The sequence below is a fragment of the Aquarana catesbeiana genome, linkage group LG03 (genome assembly GCF_042186555.1).
Source record: "Aquarana catesbeiana isolate 2022-GZ linkage group LG03, ASM4218655v1, whole genome shotgun sequence".
NCBI classification, from domain to species: domain Eukaryota; kingdom Metazoa; phylum Chordata; class Amphibia; order Anura; family Ranidae; genus Aquarana; species Aquarana catesbeiana.
Window position 1 is genome coordinate 211,390,891 of NC_133326.1, and position 22,417 is coordinate 211,413,307.

The 22,417-nt window shown below is 41.9% G+C and overlaps 1 protein-coding gene across 1 annotated transcript in view; it reads left to right on the forward strand.

Moving 5' to 3' along the window:
• MOV10L1 (Mov10 like RNA helicase 1) overlaps positions 1–22,417 on the forward strand; it is a 286,876-nt gene that overhangs the window by 173,769 nt on the left and 90,690 nt on the right. The window contains exons 10-12 of the mRNA XM_073619737.1: positions 12,845–13,022; positions 19,119–19,189; positions 20,615–20,706. Of these exons, the coding sequence (XP_073475838.1) occupies positions 12,845–13,022; positions 19,119–19,189; positions 20,615–20,706 (341 nt within the window). The remainder of the gene's footprint in view (positions 1–12,844; positions 13,023–19,118; positions 19,190–20,614; positions 20,707–22,417) is intronic.

Sequence of the window (22,417 nt, forward strand, 5' to 3'; positions counted from 1 at the left end):
AGAAAATCCCATTATGGGTATTTATAGAGGCTTCAGAAAATGACCCACTATTAATATCAAGTTTATTATGGCTTGATCCTAAAGACCGCTTTAAAATTCATAATCCCATAACTAAACACTTCTTATCTCTCTGGGATAAACTAAAAACCAAATATCAGTTACAATCTCCACACAAATCCTCTCCTTTCTTTTATCAGAAATCCGGCCTTTTATCCGGCATGGATCTACCCAAATTCTTTTAAAGCTTGGACAACATCAGGCATTCAGACACTAAATGACTTCATAGCATCTAAATCATTCCTTTCATTCCCATCGCTTAGAGAAAAATATGATCTACCAAACTCTGAGATATTTAGATATCTCCAAATCAAAAATTTCTATACACCATTCCTAAAGGGGGATACACCATTATCCCAATTATCCATTTTTGAATCAATCTGTACAAAAGATCCATTTGCTAAAGGTACAATTTCATCACTTTATAATCAATTATATGGAGTAGCAAATCTTAATAGACCCTCTTACGTTCAGAGGTGGGAGGAGGACGAGGACCTGGGACGAACTTTAGAAGACACGGACTGGTCTAACATATGGCTCACATCTAAGTCATCTTCACCCAACATCTTAGCACTGGAGACAAATTATAAAGTCCTAACTCGCTGGTACCTTGTACCCGCTAGAGTGGCAAAATATTCACCTAATACCTCAGCTCTTTGTTTTCGAGGATGCCCAGAAATAGGCACATATTTACACATATGGTGGACGTGCCCAGTAATCCAAACCTTCTGGAAGGAAGTCTTCGTGATTGCATCTAAAATATTTTAAAAAATAATACAACCAGATCCATATTTAACTTTACTTAATCTAAAACCGGAATGGTTAACACTCTCTCAATTCAAACTTATGATCCAACTAATAACGGCTGCAAAACAAACAGTGGCCAAGGCATGGAAATCTCCTACATTGGTACTAACAGAAACAATTCACAGAATGAATAATACAATGTCCCATGCTAAGATGGTAGCCATCGATCAAAATCAAATTCCAAAATTTGAAAAACTTTGGCATCCTTGGATAAAACAACAGTTCCTGTCAAACTTCAATGACTCTGTCCTGTTGCCATGGTAACAGATTAAATGACTTACAGAGACACCCATTCTAAGGCTTCAAAGAGAACTAAAAAGAATAATAAACTGACGAGCGGAACAACCTTGTGGACCATACCTCTACCTTTCAACCCTTTTTCTTCTTTCTCTTTCCTTTTCTCCACCTTATGATTAAAGCTCATTATCAGAATTTATTTGACCTATATACACTCTACTTGTAAACAATATGTATAGTAGGTATAAATCATTTAAATACCTACAAAAGTAACTAAGGAAATGATGTATATCTTTAATTTAGGTTTACGTGAACCCAATGTTTAATATTTGAAATTTCATGATATTTACCTATATAAACCCTACTGTAAAACAATGAGCTTACTTTATAGATCCTTGTAAATTTACTTTATGTATCTTTATAACATTGTATACTCAATAAACTTCTTTTGACAAGGAAAAAATAGGACAACAGTAAAGTTAGCCCAATTTTTTTTTATATTATGAAAGATAATGTTAAGCCGAGTAAATTGATACCCAACATGTTACGCTTCAAAATTGCGCCCACTCGTGGAATGGCGACCAACTTTTACCTTTAAAAATCTCCATAGGCAATGTTTAAAAAATTCTACAGGTTGCATGTTTTAAGTTCCAGAGGAGGCTAGAATTATTGCTCTCGCTCTACCGATCGCGGTGATACCTCACATGTGTGGTTTGAACACTGTTTTCATATGCGGGCGCTACTCACGTATGCGTTTGCTTCTGCGCGCGAGCTCGTCGGGACAGGGCGTTTAAAAATGTTTTTTTCTTATTATTTATTTTACTTTTTTGATACATTTTTACACTGTTAAAAAAAAAAAAAAAGTGTCACTTTTCTTCATATTACAAGGAATGTAAACATCCCTTGTAATAGAAAAAAGCATGGCAGGACCCCTTAAATATGAGATCTGGGGTCAAAAAGACCTCAGATCTCATATTTACATTAAAATGCAATAAAAAGAAAAAAAAAAAAATTGTCATTTAAAAATATGAAAAAAAAAAATGTCCCTTTAAGAGCTATGGGCAGAAGTTACGTTTTGACGTCGCTTCCGCCCTGCAGTGATATGGAGACGGATGGGGGCCATCTTCCCCTCACTCGTCTCCATACCCAGGCAGGGGACAGACGCGATCATCTCCGCTGCTGCCCACGGCTCTGGTAAGTGGCGGAGGGCACTGGATCGTGGCTGCTGCCATAACGATATCCTCCTTCAAAGTACCGCCGTATGACGACTGTGGTCGGTCCCTTTAGTGGTTAACTTATAACAAGTTATATTCATATTGCAATATAAATCCATACAATGCGGGAAAACTAAACCAAAGTGTAATTTTCCTTCAAACATAGTAAAAACGTTCCATACTGTCCATTATTACTCCTTTGGGACTCACGCACACTGAGCATTTTCTCAGCTCCCCTCAATGCCTTTCTCCTGGCAGGAGAAAAGCAGAGTTAAAGTTGTGCCTAAAGCCGTGTTTTAAAATAAAACTTTTTCTCTCCCGACATGCACGATCACCTTCACCAATACAGTAACTGGAAACTCACTCGCCTTCTCATGGAGTGGAGGATTAAAAGGAGACCATAGTGAGCTACAGGATAGTTTCGTATAGTGATAATGTGCACTAGTTTTATGTGAGTGTATATTTATCTTGTATATTATATAGGTATTATATAAGTATATACATTTTCAATGTTTAAAGAAGATTCACTTTTGTTGGATTTTTGGGACTTTGGTTTAGTTTTGTCACATTGTAATGATTTATATTGCATTGTCACTTTATGGCTTCATGTACACAATGCGTTAAATTGCCCCTCTAAATTGGCCTATATGTCCATGCACACACAGGCCTTTAGAGGCAGAAACAAATACTTGTGAGTTCAGGAGAGGTGTGTTTTGGCAAAAAAAATATGCTAGACATGCCGAAAAACATGTGCAAATGTGCCTAAAGGCTAGACAGTCTGCGTCAGACTCCAGGGCCAATCACGTGCAGTTAGCTGCCACATAGCGATTATATGCGATTGGCTGCAATTAGCTGTGAAAGTCAGAAGCATTCCATTGCTTTCAAAGGGGCTGCCTCCCGTAGCTAATCCCCCTTTGGTGATTTTCTTATGTCTGCTCCCTGTCGGCCAGAAACACACAGGTGTGAATGTAGCCTAATTGAATGATAAATAATCATTCAGTTACCTCGTAGATTTTTTTACCATCCTGCAACTTTCCTTTGATCGAAGTAACATCGCCAAGGCAACCAACAAACTGGTCGGCAAATGCTTCAGGATCTTCTGCAGATCTTATTCAGTTGAATGTACTTTCAGGCTTAGGCCTCATGCACACAGGGCAGAGCAAAGGCACAGTTAAAAATTCACCTAAAACTGGGTTTTTCAAACATGCTTAAACATGTTCAGGTGTGTCAAGCAATCGGGGATTTATTTCATTGGCCAGATTATTAATTTATTTGGGCCATTAAAAAGAATGAACGGGGGAAGCTGTCCCCACCTGGAGAAGACCGTGATTATTGCAGCCACAAGCGATAATCACAAGTAAATCCAGCAGGCTGGTTGTGAACAAGTTGATCGATTGATCAACTTGGTACATTCAGCCTGCCCATACATGTTTCGAATCTCGGCCAGCTCTTGCTGAACCGGCAGAGATTTCAAACCATGTATGGCCAGCCTAAAGTTGCACTCCAACCTTGCATTTCGTTTTCATTTTGAATAGCTTTAGAAAAATTCTCTGCTAGATTGTATTGCTGTCTGTGACCTTATTGAGGTGATTTTCTTTAACTTCCTGTCCACGTGAGACCCAGTTTCACTCTGACACAGGGTGCCACCTGCATAGAAAATTAGTGTACATCTTCCCTATTGGGACACTAATTGCAATAGCATCTTAACTTTTTCCAGAATATATAATGTACAACTTGAATATGTTTGGGTGAAATTTAAAATTGAAAACACTACTGGTTGGGATAAAGTGAAAACAGTAATGTTCATTTAATGTGTGGAAATTGTTAGTATATTGTGGCCTCTTTAGTTCTACAGGAGTATGTAAGTACAGTGTGCTTGGACTTTAACAGAGGCATGGGAAATATCAGTGGGGTGTGCTAGAACTAGTTCCGCACACAGGACAGATGCATATTTATGCCGTACTTGGTGAATAAGTACTTGCCATTTATTTGCAGTGTAGTAGTGGATAGTGTTGGTGTAGATATAGATTTAGTGTCCCTTACCCTACATACACCTCAGTTATGAATGGGAAATGTTATGTAAAAGTCTTCTGATTACTTGAATCATCTTCATTGTTTTCTAATAATAGCTATGATATCCCTCATCTTCCATTAGGTTAACATTAATAATAATAAAAAGTTCTCTTTTAAAGTGTTCACCTTTACATTGATACATATACAATATTTTAGATTTACCTGACAAAAAATATATATACAGTGTCCACTTCAGCTCCAGCACGTTGCTGGAGTTTGAGTGGTTATACTGGGATGATGCCTATTGTTTTCTAGAGCCAATGGTCAGCTTTCTTGTAAAAACGGCTTTATTGGACTCTCCCGTTTCACCAGAGGCCTGAGTGGCCAGCCGGTGCTTTTGCCAGTTAATCACAGAGGTAATCAGAGACCGAAAGGGCTCTAATCGCGTCTATGATATAGGAAACCAGAAGCAATGCGCATACATCACTAGCAGTTTCCTCAGATGTAAACAGTGACATTTTTAAAAATGAATAGCATTTGATCATATTGATCTTGGTGTGATCAAATGCTTTTAAGTGCAAAGGCAGCATCTGGGGTCTAATAGACCCCAGATCTCTCCATATAGAGTCCCTGTAATAACAATAAAAGTGGTCAAGGAAAAAAGAAAATATAAAAGTGACAGTGTAAAAATATTTTAAAAAATAAAATAGAAAAAAAAAATACATTTTAAAGCTCCCCCGTGCTTGCACGCAAAGGAGTACACACGCCTCGGTCACGCAAATGCGCAAACCGCAATCGTCACACACATGATGTATCGCCGTGAACATCAGGTTGTGGGCAATAATCCACCAGACCTCCTGTATAAATCTAAAGTGGTAACCTGTAAAGGCTTTTAAAGTATCGCCTATATATTGTTTTACACTTTGTGTCACTGTTGCATGGGCATGCACAATTTTAAAGCATGACATCTTTGGTATCTATTTACAGTGAGGGAAAAGTATTTGATCCCCAGCTGATTTTGTACCTTTTCCTACTGACAAAAAAATGATCAGTCTATAATTTTATTGGTAGGTTTATTTTAACAGTGAGAGACAGAACAACAACAAAAATCCAGAAAAACGCATTTCAAAAAAAGTTATAAATTGATTTGCATTTTAATGAGTGAAATAAATATTTGACCTCATCGCAAAATATGACTTGGTACTTGGTAGCAAAACTCTTGTTGGCAATCAGAGGTCAGACATTTCTTATAGTTAGCCACCAGGTTTGCACACGTCGCAGATGGGATGTTGTCCCACTCCTCTTTGCGGATCCTCTCCAAGTCTTTAAGGTTTCGATGCTCACGTTTGGTTCAGCTCTCTCCACATATTTTCTATGGGATTAAGGTTTGTAAACTAGCTAGGCTACTCCAGAACCATAATGTGCTTCTTCTTGAGCCACTCCTTTGTTGCCTTGGCCATATGTTTTGGATCATCGTCATGCTGGAATACCCATCCACGAACCATTTTCAATGGCCTGGCTGAGGGAAGGAGGTTCTCACCCAAGATTTGACGATACATGGCCCCATCCATTGTCCCTTTTGTTGCAGTGAAATTGTCCTGCACCCCCAAAGCATAATGTATCCACCTTGTTTGACGGTGTGGATGGTGTTCTTGGGGTCATAGGCAGCATTCCTCCTCCTCCAAACACGTCGAGTTGATGCCAAAGAGCTAGATTTTGGTCCCATCTGACCACAACACTTCCACCCAGTTCACCTCTGAATCATTCAGATGTTCGATAACAAACTTCAGACGAGCCTGTACATGTGCTTTCTTGAGCAGGGGGACTATGCGGGCGCTGCAAGATTTGAGTCCTTCATGGCGTAGTGTGTTACCAATTGTTTTCTTGGTCACTTGGTTCCCAGCTGCCTTGAGATCATTGACCAGATTCTCCCATGTAGTTCTGGGCTGATTCCTCATTGAAACTCCACGAGGTAATATCTTGCACGGAGGCCCAGAGCGAGGGAGATTGACAGTTATTTTGTGTTTCTTCCATTTGCGAATAATCGCACCAACTGTTGTCACCCTCTCACCAAGAAGCTTGGTGATGGTCTTGTAGCCCAATTCCAGCCTTGTTTAGGACTACAATCTTTTCCCTGACATCCTTGGATAGCTCTTTGGCCTTGGCCATGGTAGAGATTGGAATCTGATTGTTTCTGTGGACAGGTGTCTTTTATACAGGTAACAAACTGAGATTAGGAGCACTTCCTTTAAGAGAGTGCTCCTAATCTCAGCCCGTCACCTGCATAGAAGACACCTGGGAGCCAGAAATCTTGCCGATTTTGATAGGGGATCAAATACTTATTTCACTCATTAAAATGCAAATCAATTTATACCTTTTTTGAAATGCGTTTTTTTTGGATATTGTTTGTCATTCTGTCTCTCACTGTTAAAATAAGCCTACCATTAAAATTATAGACTGATCATTTCTTTGTCAGTGGGCAAACGTACAAAATCAGGGGGGGGGGATCAAATACTTTTTTCCCCTCACTGTACTTGGAGTCACATCATCTTTTATATTTTACCAATCGGGAATTATATTTTCTTTATCGTACATCATGGGACACAGAGCTTTCAGTAATTAATGGGTTATAGGCCACCTTCAGGTGATGGACACTGGTATACCCAATCCAGGAAGTTCACTCCCTATATAACCCCTCCTCCTTCCAGGAGCACATCAGTTTTTTCGCCAGTGTCTAAGATGTTGGTCACGAGTGATGATGTGCTCTTAGGAGCTCCAGTAGGGATCCATGCTGGATTTAAATAGCCTCCATAGACCAGATCCATCCAAAGTGCCACTGAGGCCTAAGTGGATGGTACCTGGGGCCTCGTATCCGAAGCACAAGGTTTTTGCCTGTAACGCCTCTTTGTAGGGCTGGACCCCGGGAACCCAGGGCTTAGGTCTTGCTACATTACCTAAACCTTTCCTGGTGGGGTGCTTTATAGGTCCAAGGGAGTTGAAACCCCGATATCTAGGGACCCGGTCCTTGAAGGTTTGCTAATTGCAGCCCGCCGTGAAGGCTGAAGGTTGGATTGTCTGTTAATTCAGCAAATCCTGCGGCGGGGATAAGGTAAGGTAAGGTAAGAGAAGAAACTAAACTAAAACCACCTATGTATTCTTGTATTAGGGAAAAAAAATGTTGTCATGCCTTAATTCTCCACTAGAGGGAGTCTATGCACACACCTTAATCTGTTGTCTTCACTGTAAATCTCAGTCAGTCTGTGTGTGGGCGGAATTCCTCTCAGCTAAAAAATCTGCCAAATGTTTTCTTTTCTCCCCCCTGAAGGGACCGGAGGGTTAGGGGGACATCAGCGGTGTACCCCCCTAACATTACCCCCCCCCGCTCCGCTGCGGGGGGTGTGCGGAGGTCCCGCTGGTACTGCTAATAACTATTGTTACTGTTAACTGCTGTTACTGTTGTGTGCCTGCTGCTAAACAGGACTCTGCACCCCCCCCCCCTCGTGTTGGGTCTGTAGACCCGAAAGCACCGCGCACAAGCGCGGGAATATTTTTAAATGAAAAGAGGCGGAATTTTTTTTCGGAGGGGGCGGGGCCTAAGCGCAGTGCCGTGAAAGTCCACTGGGACGCACGGCAGGCAAAAACAGATAAAACTACAGCTGTGACAGTCTCTCCTCGGCTGACGAGGAAACAAGCAGCCTGCACACAGGGACACAGGAGCTGTGGGAAACATGAGGGTTGCAAGCTGGCATTCCTGATACAGGAAGGACACTTTTTTTCCCAGCACTAGGCTGAACTTTATAGCAGACTTATTTGTCATGACTATATTCAGCGATTAAGTGCAATTGTATAGTGCCTCTGTTTTTGTGCTTAGGACTATGCCTACCAAAAAAGACACCACAAAGACCAAAAAAAGTACTAAAGGTTTCACCCCCAGGCACTAGAATCTCGAGTCGCATTTCCACGCTGTCATCCTCGCCTGAATTACCAGTTATGGCAAGCCAGGGTGAACAAATTGATGGTGCAACTGCTTCTTGCATCTCAGACCCTGTATACATGACTGAAGATGTCCTTTCCTCCACCCCACAGGGTCTGGAAGGAAGATTAGTGGCTTTAATCGCATCCTCCATTCAAATGGATAGGAAGCGTGCTAGATCCCCCTCCCCCACTTCAGAACCTTTGCAAGGGGAACAGTGGGCTCAGGATGAGCTGTTATCCTCAGTCGATCAGGAGGAAAAACAAACTGATGATTCCTCTGTAGAGGAAACAACTGTAGATGAACCTTTTTCAGCCTCACAATCTGAGAAATTGCTGATACAAACTCTTACGGAGATGGTTCGTTCCACTTTCATGTTGCCTCTAACAAAGTCTCCTGAAAGCTTGGTTTCTTCCTTGGGTTCCTTAAAAGCCTTCGCATGCGTTTCCTGTCCATGCATTACTAGAACAGCTTGTTTTTGCTGAATGGGATCACCCGGATAAGCATTTTCTCCCTCCTAAGAGATTTTCAGTTCTCTAGCCCATGGATGAGAAATTCACCAAGAGATGGAAAGTACCAGCAGTTGACGCTGCGATTTCCAGTGTGAATAAAAGCCTAACTTGTTCTGTAGACAATGCACAAATGCTCCAACAGATAAAAAGTTAGAATCCCTGTTAAAATCTACTTTTTCCTTGGCAGGTGCCGTTACTCAGCCTGCAGTCCCTGCAATAGGCGTCTGTCAATCCCTAAAGGACCAATTTAGACAGGCCCTTAAAGAGGTTCTTGTGCAACAAGCTCGGGATTGCCTGGACTACCAAAAGCATTATGCTTTGCCATAGATGTCATTAAAGATTCTATTCACCAGGCGTCTCGCCTTACGCTTATGCTTGTACATATGCGTAGAATCCTGTGGTTAAATTGGTCAGCTGAAGCACCATGTAAAATCCTCCTAACTGGGTTCCCTTTTCATGGGGAGTGACTATTTGGAGAAGATTTGGACAAATGTATCCAAACAATTTCTAGTGGGTAAAGTACTCTTTTACCAGTCAAAAGAAAGTATAAACGCCCTTCATTTAAACGGGCTCTTTCCCCTGCGCCAGGGGCTTCTGCCTCTAGGCAGTGGCGACGGCCTCCGCCATCAGACTCTAGAGGAAAACCTCCGGGTCAGACCCAGACTCAAAAGAAGTCCTGGGGTCGGAAACCTGCAAAGCAAAATCCTAAAGCCTCATCGTGAAGAGGCAACACCCCTCACCAAGGTGGGGGGAAGACTTCTGCAGTTTTCAGAAGTCTGGCAAGAGGAAATTCAGGACAGATGGGTCATCTCCACGGTAACGCTGGGGTACAAGCTGGAATTTCGGGACACTCCACTGTCTTGTTTCCTGAGGTCAAGCGTTCCCAAAGATCCAGAGAAAAGACAATCACTGTTTCAGGTACTAGACCAATTAATATCTCAAGGGGTGATCATACAGATCCCCACAAAAGAGCAAGGTCTGGGGTTTTATTCAAATCTTTTTATGGTACCAAAACCAAATGGAGATATCAGACCCATTCTAGATCTAAAAAATCTAAATCAATTCCTGAAGATCCACTCCTTTCGCATGGAGACGATCAGGTCACTAGTTTCTATCCTTCTAGGAGGAGAACTTCTGGCATTAATCGACATCAGGGATGCATACCTGCATGTCCCTATATTTCCTGCTCACCAAAAGTTTCTGCGGTTCGAGTTAGAACAGCAGCATTTCCAGTTTGTAGCCCTGCCCTTCGGGCTAGCCACAGCACCCCGGGTGTTCACAAAGGTGCTGGCCCCACCTCTAGCCAGGTTAAGGGCACAGGGCATAACAGTCGTAGCGTACCTAGACGATCTGTTGCTAATAGACCAGTCGGTGGCTCGTTTGGAGTAAAGCGCACGCATTACAACCAGTTACCTGGAAAGTTTGGGTTGGATTCTCAACCTAGAGAAATCTTCCTTAATACTGCTAAAGACTGGAGTACTTGGGTCTGATCATAGACACAGCCCAGGAAAAGGTGTTCTTGCTACAGGATCAGCTCCATAAGAAAGCTGGTGCGGATGGTCAGGTCAAAAGGCGATCCCTCCATTCGCCTGTGCATGAGGTTACTAGGAACCATGGTGGCTTCATTCGAAGCAGTTCCCTATGCCCAGTTCCATTCAAGACTGTTGCAAAACAGTATCCTGTCCGCTTGGAACAAAACGATTCAAGCTTTAGACTTGCCAATGCGGCTGTCCCCAAGGGTGTCACAAAGCCTCAATTGGTGGTTACTAACTCAGAATCTGCTGAAAAGAAAATCCTTCAAACCAGTTATCTGGAAAGTGGTAACGACAGATGCCAGCCTTTCAGTCTGGGGAGCAGTACTAGAGAAGACAACTGTCCAGGGACAGTGGTCAAGAGCCGAAAGAACCTTGCCCATCAATATCCTAGAGATTCGGGCAGTGCGCCTGGCTCTAAAGGCCTGGACTTTCAGGTTACGGGATTGTGCTGTCAGGAGCCAATCCGACAATGCCACAGCTGTGGCCTATATCGATCACAAGGGGGCACCAAGAGTCTCTCAGCGCAGAGAGAGGTGAACCATATTCTAACTTGGGCAGAAAGGAATGTTCCGTGCCTTATCGGCAGTCTTCATTCCGGGAGTAGAGAATTGGCAGACGGACTACTTAAGTCGCCAGCAGTTATTCCCAGAGGAATGGTCTCTTCACCCCGACATATTTCGGGCTGTTTGCCAAAGATGGGGACTCCAGACATAGATCTTCTAGCGTCCAGGTTCAACATGAAGTTAGTCAAGTTTGTGGACCGAACAAGGGATCCACTCGCATGCGGAACAGATGCGTTGGTGACCCCGTGGGATCAGTTCTCACTGATCTATGCATTTCCCCCTATTCAGTTGCTGCCTCGGCTTCTTTGCAGGTTCAAGCTGGAAAGAAAGCTGGTAAATCTGGTGGCACCAGCATGGCCCAGAAGGTCATGGTATGCAGAAATCGTAAAGATGGCAGAGGAGGGCCCATGGTCCCTCCCACTATGGCCAGATCTGCTCTCACAGGGACCGATATCCCATCCTACCTTGCGGTCTCTAAATTTAACGGCTTGGCTATTAAAACCCACATTCTGAAGAAATGTGGGCTCTCCGGGTCAGTTATCTCTGCCCTGATTAATGCAAGGAAGCCAGCTTCCAGAACTATATACTGTATGATAGAGTCTGGAGGGCTTATGTTTCCTGGTGTGAATTCAAGGGTTGGCACCCTTGGAGATATCATAGGCAGAATTCTTGCCTTTCTACAATTAGGGGTAGAAATGAAATTGGCCTTGAGTACTATTAAAGGCCAAGTCTCAGCTTTATCGATCTTATTTCAAAGACCGCTTGCTACACATTCTTTAATCCGAGGTTTTATGCAAGAGGGGATGCGGCTTAATCCTCCCGTGAAACCTCCCTTGAACCCTTGGGACTTGAACTTCGTTTTGTCTGCGTTACAAAAACAGCCATTTGAATCGATACAACATATTCCCTTAGTCCTTTTGACAAATAAGTTGGTATTTTTTATTGCTATATCCTCTGCAAGGAGGGTTTCGGAATTGGCTGCTTTTTCTTGTAAAGAGCCATATTTGATTTTTTTATGAGGACAGAGTGGTGTTACGCTCTCGTCCAGACTTTTTGCCAAAAGTGGTTTCAGGTTTTCACCTGAACCAAGATATTGTTCTGCCATTGTTTTTTCCAAAACTATGTTCCAGGGAAGAAAAGTCACTACATTGTCTTGATGTGGTGAGAGCAGTGAAAATCTATTTAAAGGCAACTGCTCAGATTCGTAAGACTGATGTCTTATTTATTCTGCCAGAGGGTCCTGAAAAACGACAGGCAGCATTGAAATCCACTGTCGCGAAGTGGATTCGGCAAGTTATAATTCAAACTTATGATTTAAGGGGTAAGATTCCCCCTTTTCAAGTTAAGGCACACTCTACCAGGGCGGTTAGTGCTTCTTGGGCAGTACGTCATCAGGCTTCCATGGCTCAGATCTGTAAGGCCGCAACTTGGTCTTCAGTGCATACATGCACAACATTTTATCAGCTGGATGTAAGGAGGTATGAGGACATCGCCTTCTGGCACAGTGTGCTGCAGGCAGCAGTATAGGTCCTCAAGTCTGGGGGTACCCTGCGAGTTGTTTCCCTCCCCTCAAGTAGCTTTGGGAGATCCCATTAAGTCATTACTTAAGGCTCTGTGTCCCATGATGTACTCCAAGAAAAAAATTTTACAGGTAAGCTGTTATAAAAATCCTATTTTTTGTTCATTGGAATTCAAAAAAGCGTTTGGGGTTCTAAGTACTTTTCTGGCAAAAAATAGATTTTTACAAGAAACAAAGTGCAAGAAAATGCCTTGTCTTAATGTGGGTATATACAAGCAATATGCATTCCCTTTTAATATCTTTTAATAATTAGTGTTTTTCCCAATTTGTAGTGTTTTGAAATTTTTAAAATGTCAAGCCATATTCGGTAGTTGCATCTGAAAATGTTCTCCACATTCTGTTCCTGGTCTTCAGGTCCTTTGTTTAACAAAATATCGAAAGAAGATGTCAACTTTGCTTTGGCTTGAGGATATCCACAATGAGAGAGAAATGAAAGAGTTGAGCCTGAGTGGTGTCTGCCTGCAGAAACGTGGTGGTTATCTAGTGCTCGAAGTGCCTGGCATCATTGAGGGAAGACCATCTCTCTACCCTGGTAAGGACTTAACGGCTCGCATTCGCTGGACTGGTTTGCTTTCAGCAGAATGATGTAGTGATATGAAAATCCATTTAATTTTGACAAATTTGCTTCTGTATGATTTCTTCTTTAATATGTTTACACATCTCTTGTAGCTGCTGTTTTATACATATGAAGTTTATTCTAGAATGCCTTTTTGAATGCATTCTTTATAAAGCTGGCATCACTAAATGGCGGACCACGTTCCAGATCGAGTCACTGTTCCATCTGGATCGATGTGCTCCCGCCATTTAGGAGCCTCTTCCAGTCATCACTGCTGTCATAAGCACAGAGCTGACAGCTGGATGTTGGACAGTTCTGAATGGAGTGGGGAGGCTTCCAGAGTTACAAGCAGGTGCTTGCTAGAATGCAGGGCAGTCCAAGCAACCAATCACCAGCCCTCCGTCCAGACCTGCTGTGTCTTCTGCCCTTCTATCGGTCTCTGTAAGGAATTATAATGTGGGGGGCTGGGGATTGCAATGTGGGGGTCTGAGGATTTGAATATGGGGGAGGTGAGGATGGTAATGTGGAGGGATGAGGACTGCATTGGGGAAGGATGAGGATGGTAGTGTGTTTTGAGGACTGCAGTGTGGGGGGTAAGGATTGTAATGGGGGGGGGTCGAGGACTGCAGTTTGGGGAGATGAAAGCAATGTGGGGGGCTATGAACTATAATGCAGGGGGTGAAGAAACAAATGTGGGGGGGGGTGACGACAGTAATATTTGGGGATGATGTGAAAGGGGTGCAGAGGACAGTACTGTTGGGGAGGGGGGTGGTGATGTCAAAGAACACTGCTGAAAGTGGTGAAGGAGGAGTTGAGGGCACTGCTGTAAGAGGGGGGTGTGTATCTTGATGTGAAGGGCAGGGAATTGTCATGTAAAGAAGTCCCCAGCCCTTATTTTAAAAATTGCTCTGCACCAAGTAACGTGCTGCTACAGCAACTTAGTTTGGTATGTGCAAACTTGTGCCACAGGTGCCGTTGTGTGGGGTGCCATTAAGAATTAATTGTCATTCACAGTGCAAACTAGCGTGTTTGAAATTTATATGCACTTTATTATGAATTTTCTGCCATTGTGGCGTTTTATGTTATACCAATTCATATAGGTCGAGGGGGTTTGGGTACCCAAAGAGTAGCCTTGAATTGGACTTTGAAGGCATGGAAACAATGCAGAAGTAGAGAATACTACTTCTAGAGAAGAGAGTGTGGGCTATTTCTACGCCCTAGCCACATCAAAGCGTGGCAAACAATGTGAGTGGCAGCGCTTTGAAGTGACGTCACTCACTGGCGCAAAATTGTTAAATGGAAAGAGACGCAGCCGCGATAAAATAGATAAGCGCACAAGCGGCACGTAGTTTGACATGTGCATATGGTCGGACAGGCTGTCAACGGCAAGGAACGCACCAAACCACAGGCAGATAGAAGGTCCCGCTCACAATAGCAACGCCACGCACAAGGCATGAAGGAAATAAGAGTAAACACCAGGAAAACTGGATAAGGGGGCATTTGTACTTTGGATGGAAAGTGTCATCGTTGTCAAGGAAAAATCCGAAGAACTGACAGTATATGCTATAATAAAACATGTGAACACAGACTTTTTTTAAACATATACATTCATCAATTAAAAAGCATTGTTCCGAAATACATTGAATCATATATAATAATATATTCAATATAAATATATGAAAAAGAAATATGATACATTACTGTAGCCATGAAATATTTTATTATCCCTCAATGGGATCCTTTTATATTGGGTCAAAAACACTGTAAGTGAAAATGGAAGAAGAGAAATTGTATTATACATTTTACAGGATATTGGGATGATGTCCAAAAATGGGGGGAGGGGAAAGGGAAGAGGGGGGAGAAGGGGGAAAAAAAAAGGGATATGGGAGGGTAATGAGCTGGGTAAGAAATAAGAGTCTCTGAGATGGATACCTAGCAAGAACTATTAAAAAAGGTCGAAATCTCATCATATTGTTAAGACCCGGGTATGTAGTAGCCTGCAGGTTATATACCCACTGGGTCCCCCTTTTTGGAGGACTTTTTGATCGAAATTGCCTCCTCGGGGGTACTCATAGATACGATCAAGGGCAGCAAACTTAAAGACCAGTGGGTCATATTTGTGTTTAAAAGCTATATGGTGGCCAATGGTGGTGTTGAGGAGCCCGTTCGTGGTGTAGTAGACATGGTCCTTCATCCTTTTCCAGAATGGTCTAATAGTTTTCCCAACGTAGAACGCTCCACATTGGCAAAAAATAATATAGATCACTCCCCTCGTTTGACAAGTTATATGATGTCGTAGGTGGCGAGTTTGGCCATTTCCAAGTGAGATAGAGGACCCTACAATCAACAGCTCACAGAAATCACATGTGGCACATCTAAAAAGTACCTGTTGGTCCTTCAGTCTGTCCTCGGTTTTCCGATAATGACTACATACCAGGCGATCTTTGATGGAGCTCGAACGTTGAAAAGTAATTTCAGGTTTGGATCCCAGATATTTGGTCGGTATAGGATCTGCTGACAAAATGTGCCAATGTTTTTGAATTATCGATCGTATCTTTTGATGTTCATCAGAAAAGGTTGTTATAAACCTCCCTGTATTGAAATCTGTCTTTTTAGGTCCTGAAAATAGGGTAGTGCTTCTAGGTCTGGCCAAAGCTTTATTAAAGGCCTTTTTGAGGCACGTTTTACTGTAACCCCTGGTCAGCAGTCGTTCGTATAGAAGGTCTGCCTCCTGTTGAAAACCGACATCACTGGAACAATTGCATCTCAAACGTAGGTATTTCCCAAAGGGAATACTATGAATTAATGACTGGGGATGTGTGCTTGATGCATGTAATATCGTAATACCTGCAGTGGGTTTTACGATACAGTGATGTATTAATCATGCCATCCCCCGCAATATAGATGGTAATGTCAAGATATGCAATGGAGGTCGAACTGGAATGCATAGTAAATTTTAAGTTGTAATCATTGTGTCTCAACAGAGTCAAAAAGTCATCCAATGCCTTGGGTGGTCCCGCCCATAGCAACAGAATATTGTCTATGTAACGAAACCACCGCAACACATATGAAAGGAGACATCACTGCTCTCCATTAGATATACAGGTCCCGTTCTCACCCCCCAGATACAGGTTTGCATAGGATGGTGCACAGCACATACCCATAGCAACACCCTGTATCTGGAGGAAGTGGGACCCATCAAAAGAAAAGACATTCTTGGTGAGGATATGAGACAATAATTGTAGCACAAAGTCATTGAGGCCTGTAGACCGGGGGGCCCTTTCTCTTAGGAATTTAGCAATCACTTCGATGCCACGTTTATGTGGAATGGATGAGTATAGAGCCTCAATATCGATCGCCACCAGCAGGCAACCAGAGGGTACACTTAGACATCCATGTTTCTCAGAAGTTCCAATGTGTCCTTAATATAGGAGGGTAGTGTGGTGATGTATGGACGTAAGTATTCATCAACAAATTTGCTCGCTCTTTCGGTCTTATATCCCATGCCAGAGACTATAGGTCCTGGGGTTTTTTTTTAAGTTTTTATTTGTTTTTGGGAGTGAGTAAAATGTCGGAGTTCGAGGATAGGGGACCTGAATGCCCTCAAAGATCTCCCTGGTGATCAAGCCATCGGCAAAAGGCGGACTGTATGGCGTCATTGAACTGCTGGTTAAAACCAATAATGATATCCTCAGATATTGGTTTGTACCATGTTCTGTTTTTGAGGATATCCCAGCACATGTTCCTATATTGAAGTTCATTCATCACTACATTCCTGCCCTTGTCGAGGGCTTGATCACCAGGTGGGTCTTCTTGCTTAGATCCCTAAGTGCATTCTTGTGCGATAAGCTTAAATTTTGGCCACTCTATTTATAAAAGGCCAAAGACTCAATTTCTTTAGTCGTCTGGGTAAGAAACGCCCAGATGTTGGAATTAGTGTGTAGGGATGGAAATTGGGTAGATTTTTTCTTAACCACACTGCCTAAAGATTTAATTTCATTTTGATATTGTGTCATTTGGACTCTAAGCCCAATGGCCTCATCAGATTCAGGAATATTTTCCTGCATATTAATGCCCTCACTCTCTCCTAGTAAAAGGACCAGATCTCTCCAGAGCCCTAAATTGAGCAACTGAGAAATCCTTCCTGATACCTTGGTTGGACATTTCCACCTGTTTTTTGCATCTATCACTATCAAACATAAATTTATATGTCAGTTTCCTGGCGAACAGATAGAAATCCTTGATGATCTCAAATCTGCTTGGCAGGGAACTAGGACAGAAACTTAGACCAAGTTGTAGTACCTCGTTTTCTGTAGTGCTCAAAGGATAGGATGATAGATTAATGACCTCCAGATTACGGTGGTCTAGGGTGGATTCTATGCCATCAATAGTGGGTGGATTTGTGGGGGGATTAGACGTGAGACTGGTAGTCAAATTGGTATCAGGAATTGTGGCTTTCACACTTGGGAAAAATTGGTCAATTTCTAGGTCCCTCTACTGTGTCCTCTTGTCTTGGATGTCTGCTCAGGACTGACTAGTATATGCTCTTTTATATAATATAATGCAATGTTTGTTACGTTTGTTAGATTTGTAATCTAAATGTATCTCATTCCAGACAATGAGACTTGTTCTCTCTCTTTGTGTCATCTTTTTGAACCTTGATTGTGTCCTGAAGAAGCCTTACGGTGAAACGCGTAGACACTCAAGGGCTCACTGTACAAACTATCATTTTATATGATTTTTAACGCCTGTGAATACTGTGTATATATTATGTAATTTCCTTTTTTTCAATAAATAATACCTATTTTCTCTACTTCTACATTGTTTCCATGCCTTCAAAGTCTGATTCAAGGCTACTCTTTGGGTACCCTTTTTTAGTTTTTTGTTCTCACAATTATTACATGTAGTGGCTGAATTCGTTTTCTTTTTTTTTTTTAGATTTTTTTTTTTTTTCCCCCTCTGTTTTCTCATGGTGATCTGGCCAGTAATACACCACCTGTATTATGCAGACACCTCTCTGGATGAATGAGCACAGGGTCAGATTTGGACAGCAGCATTGTCAGTCTGAGGGGAGGGGAGTGTTAGAGGTACTAAAAGAGTTAAATGCACTAACGAATTAAAGCTGAACCCCAGCTAATACTTTATAATCAGTTAGTTTTATTTCTTTTGGGTTAAAGGTTTTACATAAAAGCTGATCATTTTAAGAACCCCTGCCTGTGCTAAATGGTTTGTCTCATCCCTGTCACTGGAAGAGAGATTTTCTGTGGAAAAACAGACTTACTTGGCAGATGACCAGGTGAAAGTAAAAGTAAGAGAACCTAAAAAAAAAACCAAATGCAGCCATCACATATAAGACTTGGAAAGCTGCAGTAGACTAAATGTTTCCTTTTGGATTCGTGCCTGGGGTCCGGTGCGTGTCTGTTCACCGGTTTAGGTGCGATTCGGCTCTGAATTTTTGCCTGAATTTGCACCTGAACCATACCCAAAAACGCACAGGACCCTTCTGCAATCCGGACCGCGGCTGCTCCTAACATGTGTGAATCGGCTCCATTGAGAGCTGGTCACACTCGCCTTTTATGCGATCGGATACGGGGTACTCCGCATCCAATTTGCATATATGTGAACCGGCCTCCATGCTTTAAGCATTCGTTAGATGTTGCAGAGGGAAAAAAAACACCCAACAGATTCTTACATCACACAAGGGCTTGGAGTAGATTTTAATTCTATTCTGTAGAATCCAGAAGAGAAATGTAAGCACACTACACCCTATAGTGGGCAGAAACAAAGCTGTGGGCTATGGCAGAGGGATCTCCGTAGTGAGGAAATGCTGCACAGTTTTTAAGAGATTTAAGTGGTGATTCCAGCCACCAGGTTCCAAATATAACAGAAATAACACTTTTGAGAGGACTGACCCATTCCCCAAAGCAACCAATCCTATTTCAGTTCACTGCGCTCAGGTTAATGAAAGAATTCTGAACTTTTGCTATACCTAAAAGCCCATTGCATGTTCTGTTTGTCTTACTGAATAGTTTTATTTCCTTCCTTTCCTTTTCTCTCTTCTTTCCTCCTCAGGTGACAAAGTTTTGTTAAAACACCAATTATACACCGCTACTGTGGTTGAATACGCAAGTTCAGTGGTTGAAGTAAGTGTCTGTAAATTTCACATGTATCTTTATTTCATTCATTAGCAGTAAAAATGTACTTTATATCGGTGGTTACAGTGGTTCAAAGGGCAGAAGTTTTTTTTTTTTTTATCTTAATACATTCTGTGCATTATAGTAAAAGACCTTCTGCATGCAATCATTCAAACCCTCACCCACCCCACCCCTCCCAAATTATACTTACCTTAACCCAATCTTGAGCCAGCAATGTGCATGAGCGCAGAGGCCCTGTCTGCTCTCTCCCTACTCATTGGCTTAGCTGCTGTAAATCATAGCCAGTGCTGAGGGGTGGGGCCGAGTCCCAGTGTCTGTGTTAATAGACGAAGACAGTGAGTCTCGGGCATGAGCCCACACAAGTGCCCCCATAGGAAGCGGCTTGCTATGGGGCCAGTCAGTGAGGAGGGAGGAGCCAGGAGCACCTGCAGGGAACCTAAGAAAAGGAGGATAGGGGCTGCTCTATGCAAAGCTATTGCACAGAGTATGTAAGTATGACATGTTTGTTGTTTTAATTTTTTTTTTTTTTTAATTACGTTTAGAATCACTTTAAAACAAGAAGGTAATTTGGGTAGTTTTACTTAAGCAGATGGGTATAGTTTTGTAAAGAACAAATCTTGCCCATCTGCAAATATTGTACTGATTTGGCAATTTAATTGAACTGTAACAGATATGTAGTGTGTATAGCTATATATGTGGTGTTCCTGTAAGAAAAAAATACAATGGGGAGTTTTGGCCTTAAGATTAAATTAAGCCCCTGGGTCCATTACACACTAGCCATTTTGTATCCAACAGTGAAACCCCCCCCCCACTGTCCCTCATAGTCTGTAGGGACCGGAACCTAGTTGTCAGCCAGTCAGTCCTATAACATTGTTCACTCTGAGCTATTAAACCAACAATATTGGCACATTTAAGCAAAGTCTACTCACTCTGCTGGCTCTTTTGTGATGTTGCCCTAATAAGTAAAATGGAAATGTTCAGTAAATAGGAATGATTTATGATATGCATGGGAACATGTTGCATATTTCATTTAGTCTCTTGTTAGAAGTAGGTATGCAGTTAAACTGATGAAAGAATACATACCACAGATTGTGATGTTAATCATATGAATGTCTCGCAATAGCCACTTCTAGCATAGTGAAGCAGTTTTATGTATATTTTGCGACAAATTCTTCCTTGTTTAGAATCCTGTTACATGTTGGTAATGTTTTGTAAGATACACTCTTGTGTAATTGCTTGTTGAAAAGCTACTTATAGTATGTGCTGCACAGCTGCTTATTTTGGGCATGCTGAGAAAATATCCATTTGCTTCTAAGTGAATAAGAAATTACCAGCTCTTTTTATGCACAATATACATACAATTATAAAGTAGTACAGCAAGTGTTTATTTACTTTTTGTTTTGCTGTTTTTAGATACATGACGAGGAAGTCACATTAAGAGTGAACTCAAACTTGGAGCAGTCCTATAATTATGAGCCAATGGATGTGGAATTCACATATAACAGGCATGCTTTTATGCTTATCATTATAAAGACAGCATTCACAGTTACCCGTTTTCTATGTTTAGAACTGTGTGGTGTTACTTTGCTACAGAATGTTTAAGTGAGCATTTTATGTTAAATAATGAAATACACAGTAGGCACAAACAGTGGGGAAAACCCCTTACACCAAGTTGCTGTCCATTACAAAGCGTTAGCAGTCTATTAAAGCTGAAGTGTAATCTGAGTATATTTTGCGTTCCCTGGTTCCTTCCTTATTAGCATATCCAATGAGAATTTTAAATAAAACCTTTCCATTTTAATTTGATCCATTGATGTCATCAAATACAACACTGGGTCTAAACTGCATTGATGGCAGATTTTGGCTGGTAGGAGGGTCTGCAGAGTGCTGTACACATCTTCCTGAAGACAGAGTACCCTTCCTTCAATACTTCTCTCAAGAGCCCTTAGTCCTGATGCAAGCAGTTGGGCTGGCTCTTCGAAGTGGTTGTGCAAATATCAAAATGCCTTGATGGGTGGGTGTCATTCTGGAGGAATGGACATTACCATGTAGGCTTTATTTGTATGAAGACTGCCCACATGTGATGCTAAGCCTCCATTATTGAAATCCAGTGAACGGAAGTGGTGGGCCAGGGACAGTAATAAAAAGCTAGATGATGATGGACTTCCTCCAGCCAGGAAACGAGGCAGACTCTGCCTAACTTTCTGCCGCTTCAAATGCACACGGTGAGAAGCTCACATATGCAGTTTTCTGTAAAATGTGATATGGCAGCCTGGAGGCGTTCTGTACACCAATGGTGTACAGAATGCCCCCCAGAAATGTCATTAACTGCTTGTGTGATTGGCTTACTGTACTGATTTTCCCAGAAATCTGCACAAGATACAAGTCAGATTTTGTTGAATCCCCTGCAACAAAAATGTCATTTTTGGTGAGATACTCCCAAAATGAAATCACATCTAAATGGATGCAGACCCTTCCTTTAATCAGGACTTGACAATAATTGGACCTTAAGCACTCTGAAAGGACAAGTTTCTGCCTTATCCATTCTTTTAAAAGACCTCTAGTCTTGCTCTCCCTTGTCAAAACCTTTTTATTCAAGGTGTATCCTGGATCAGGCCATCCTTACAGCACCCTATGCTTCCTTGGGACATCAAATTGGTTCTTTTTGCCCTGCAGAAACCTCCATTTGAACCCTCTCCTGCAAAGTGGCCTTCTTGGTTGCTATCATGTCTGTCAGATGTGTCTCTGAGCTGGAGGCTCTTTTGTACGCCAAAAAACATCCTTTCTTCCAAAGTGGGTATCAGTTTTCCACCTCAATGAAGAAATACAGTTACAGTTTACATACCCTGGCAGAATGTATGATTTCTTGGCCATTTTTCAGAGAATATGAATGATAACAAAAAAACTTTTCTTTCACTCATGGTTAGTGTTTACACAAATACCACTTGAAGCTGTCATTGATGTTAAAGGGGACAATACATTTTTTAAGAACTGGGGTATGTAAACTTTTCCATTAGTCCAAGTCCATTATCACTCGATGGATGAGATGACTGATCACTAGGGCTGAAACTCTCTTTTTTTCAATTTAATTCTTTATTTATATCATCCAGAATACACACAGCAGTTGGTTAATCCACACATAGCATTAAATCTAGTACTCATAAATCAAACCTATACAGACCAGATATTTCTCTTCCATTACAGTTGGTGTGATTG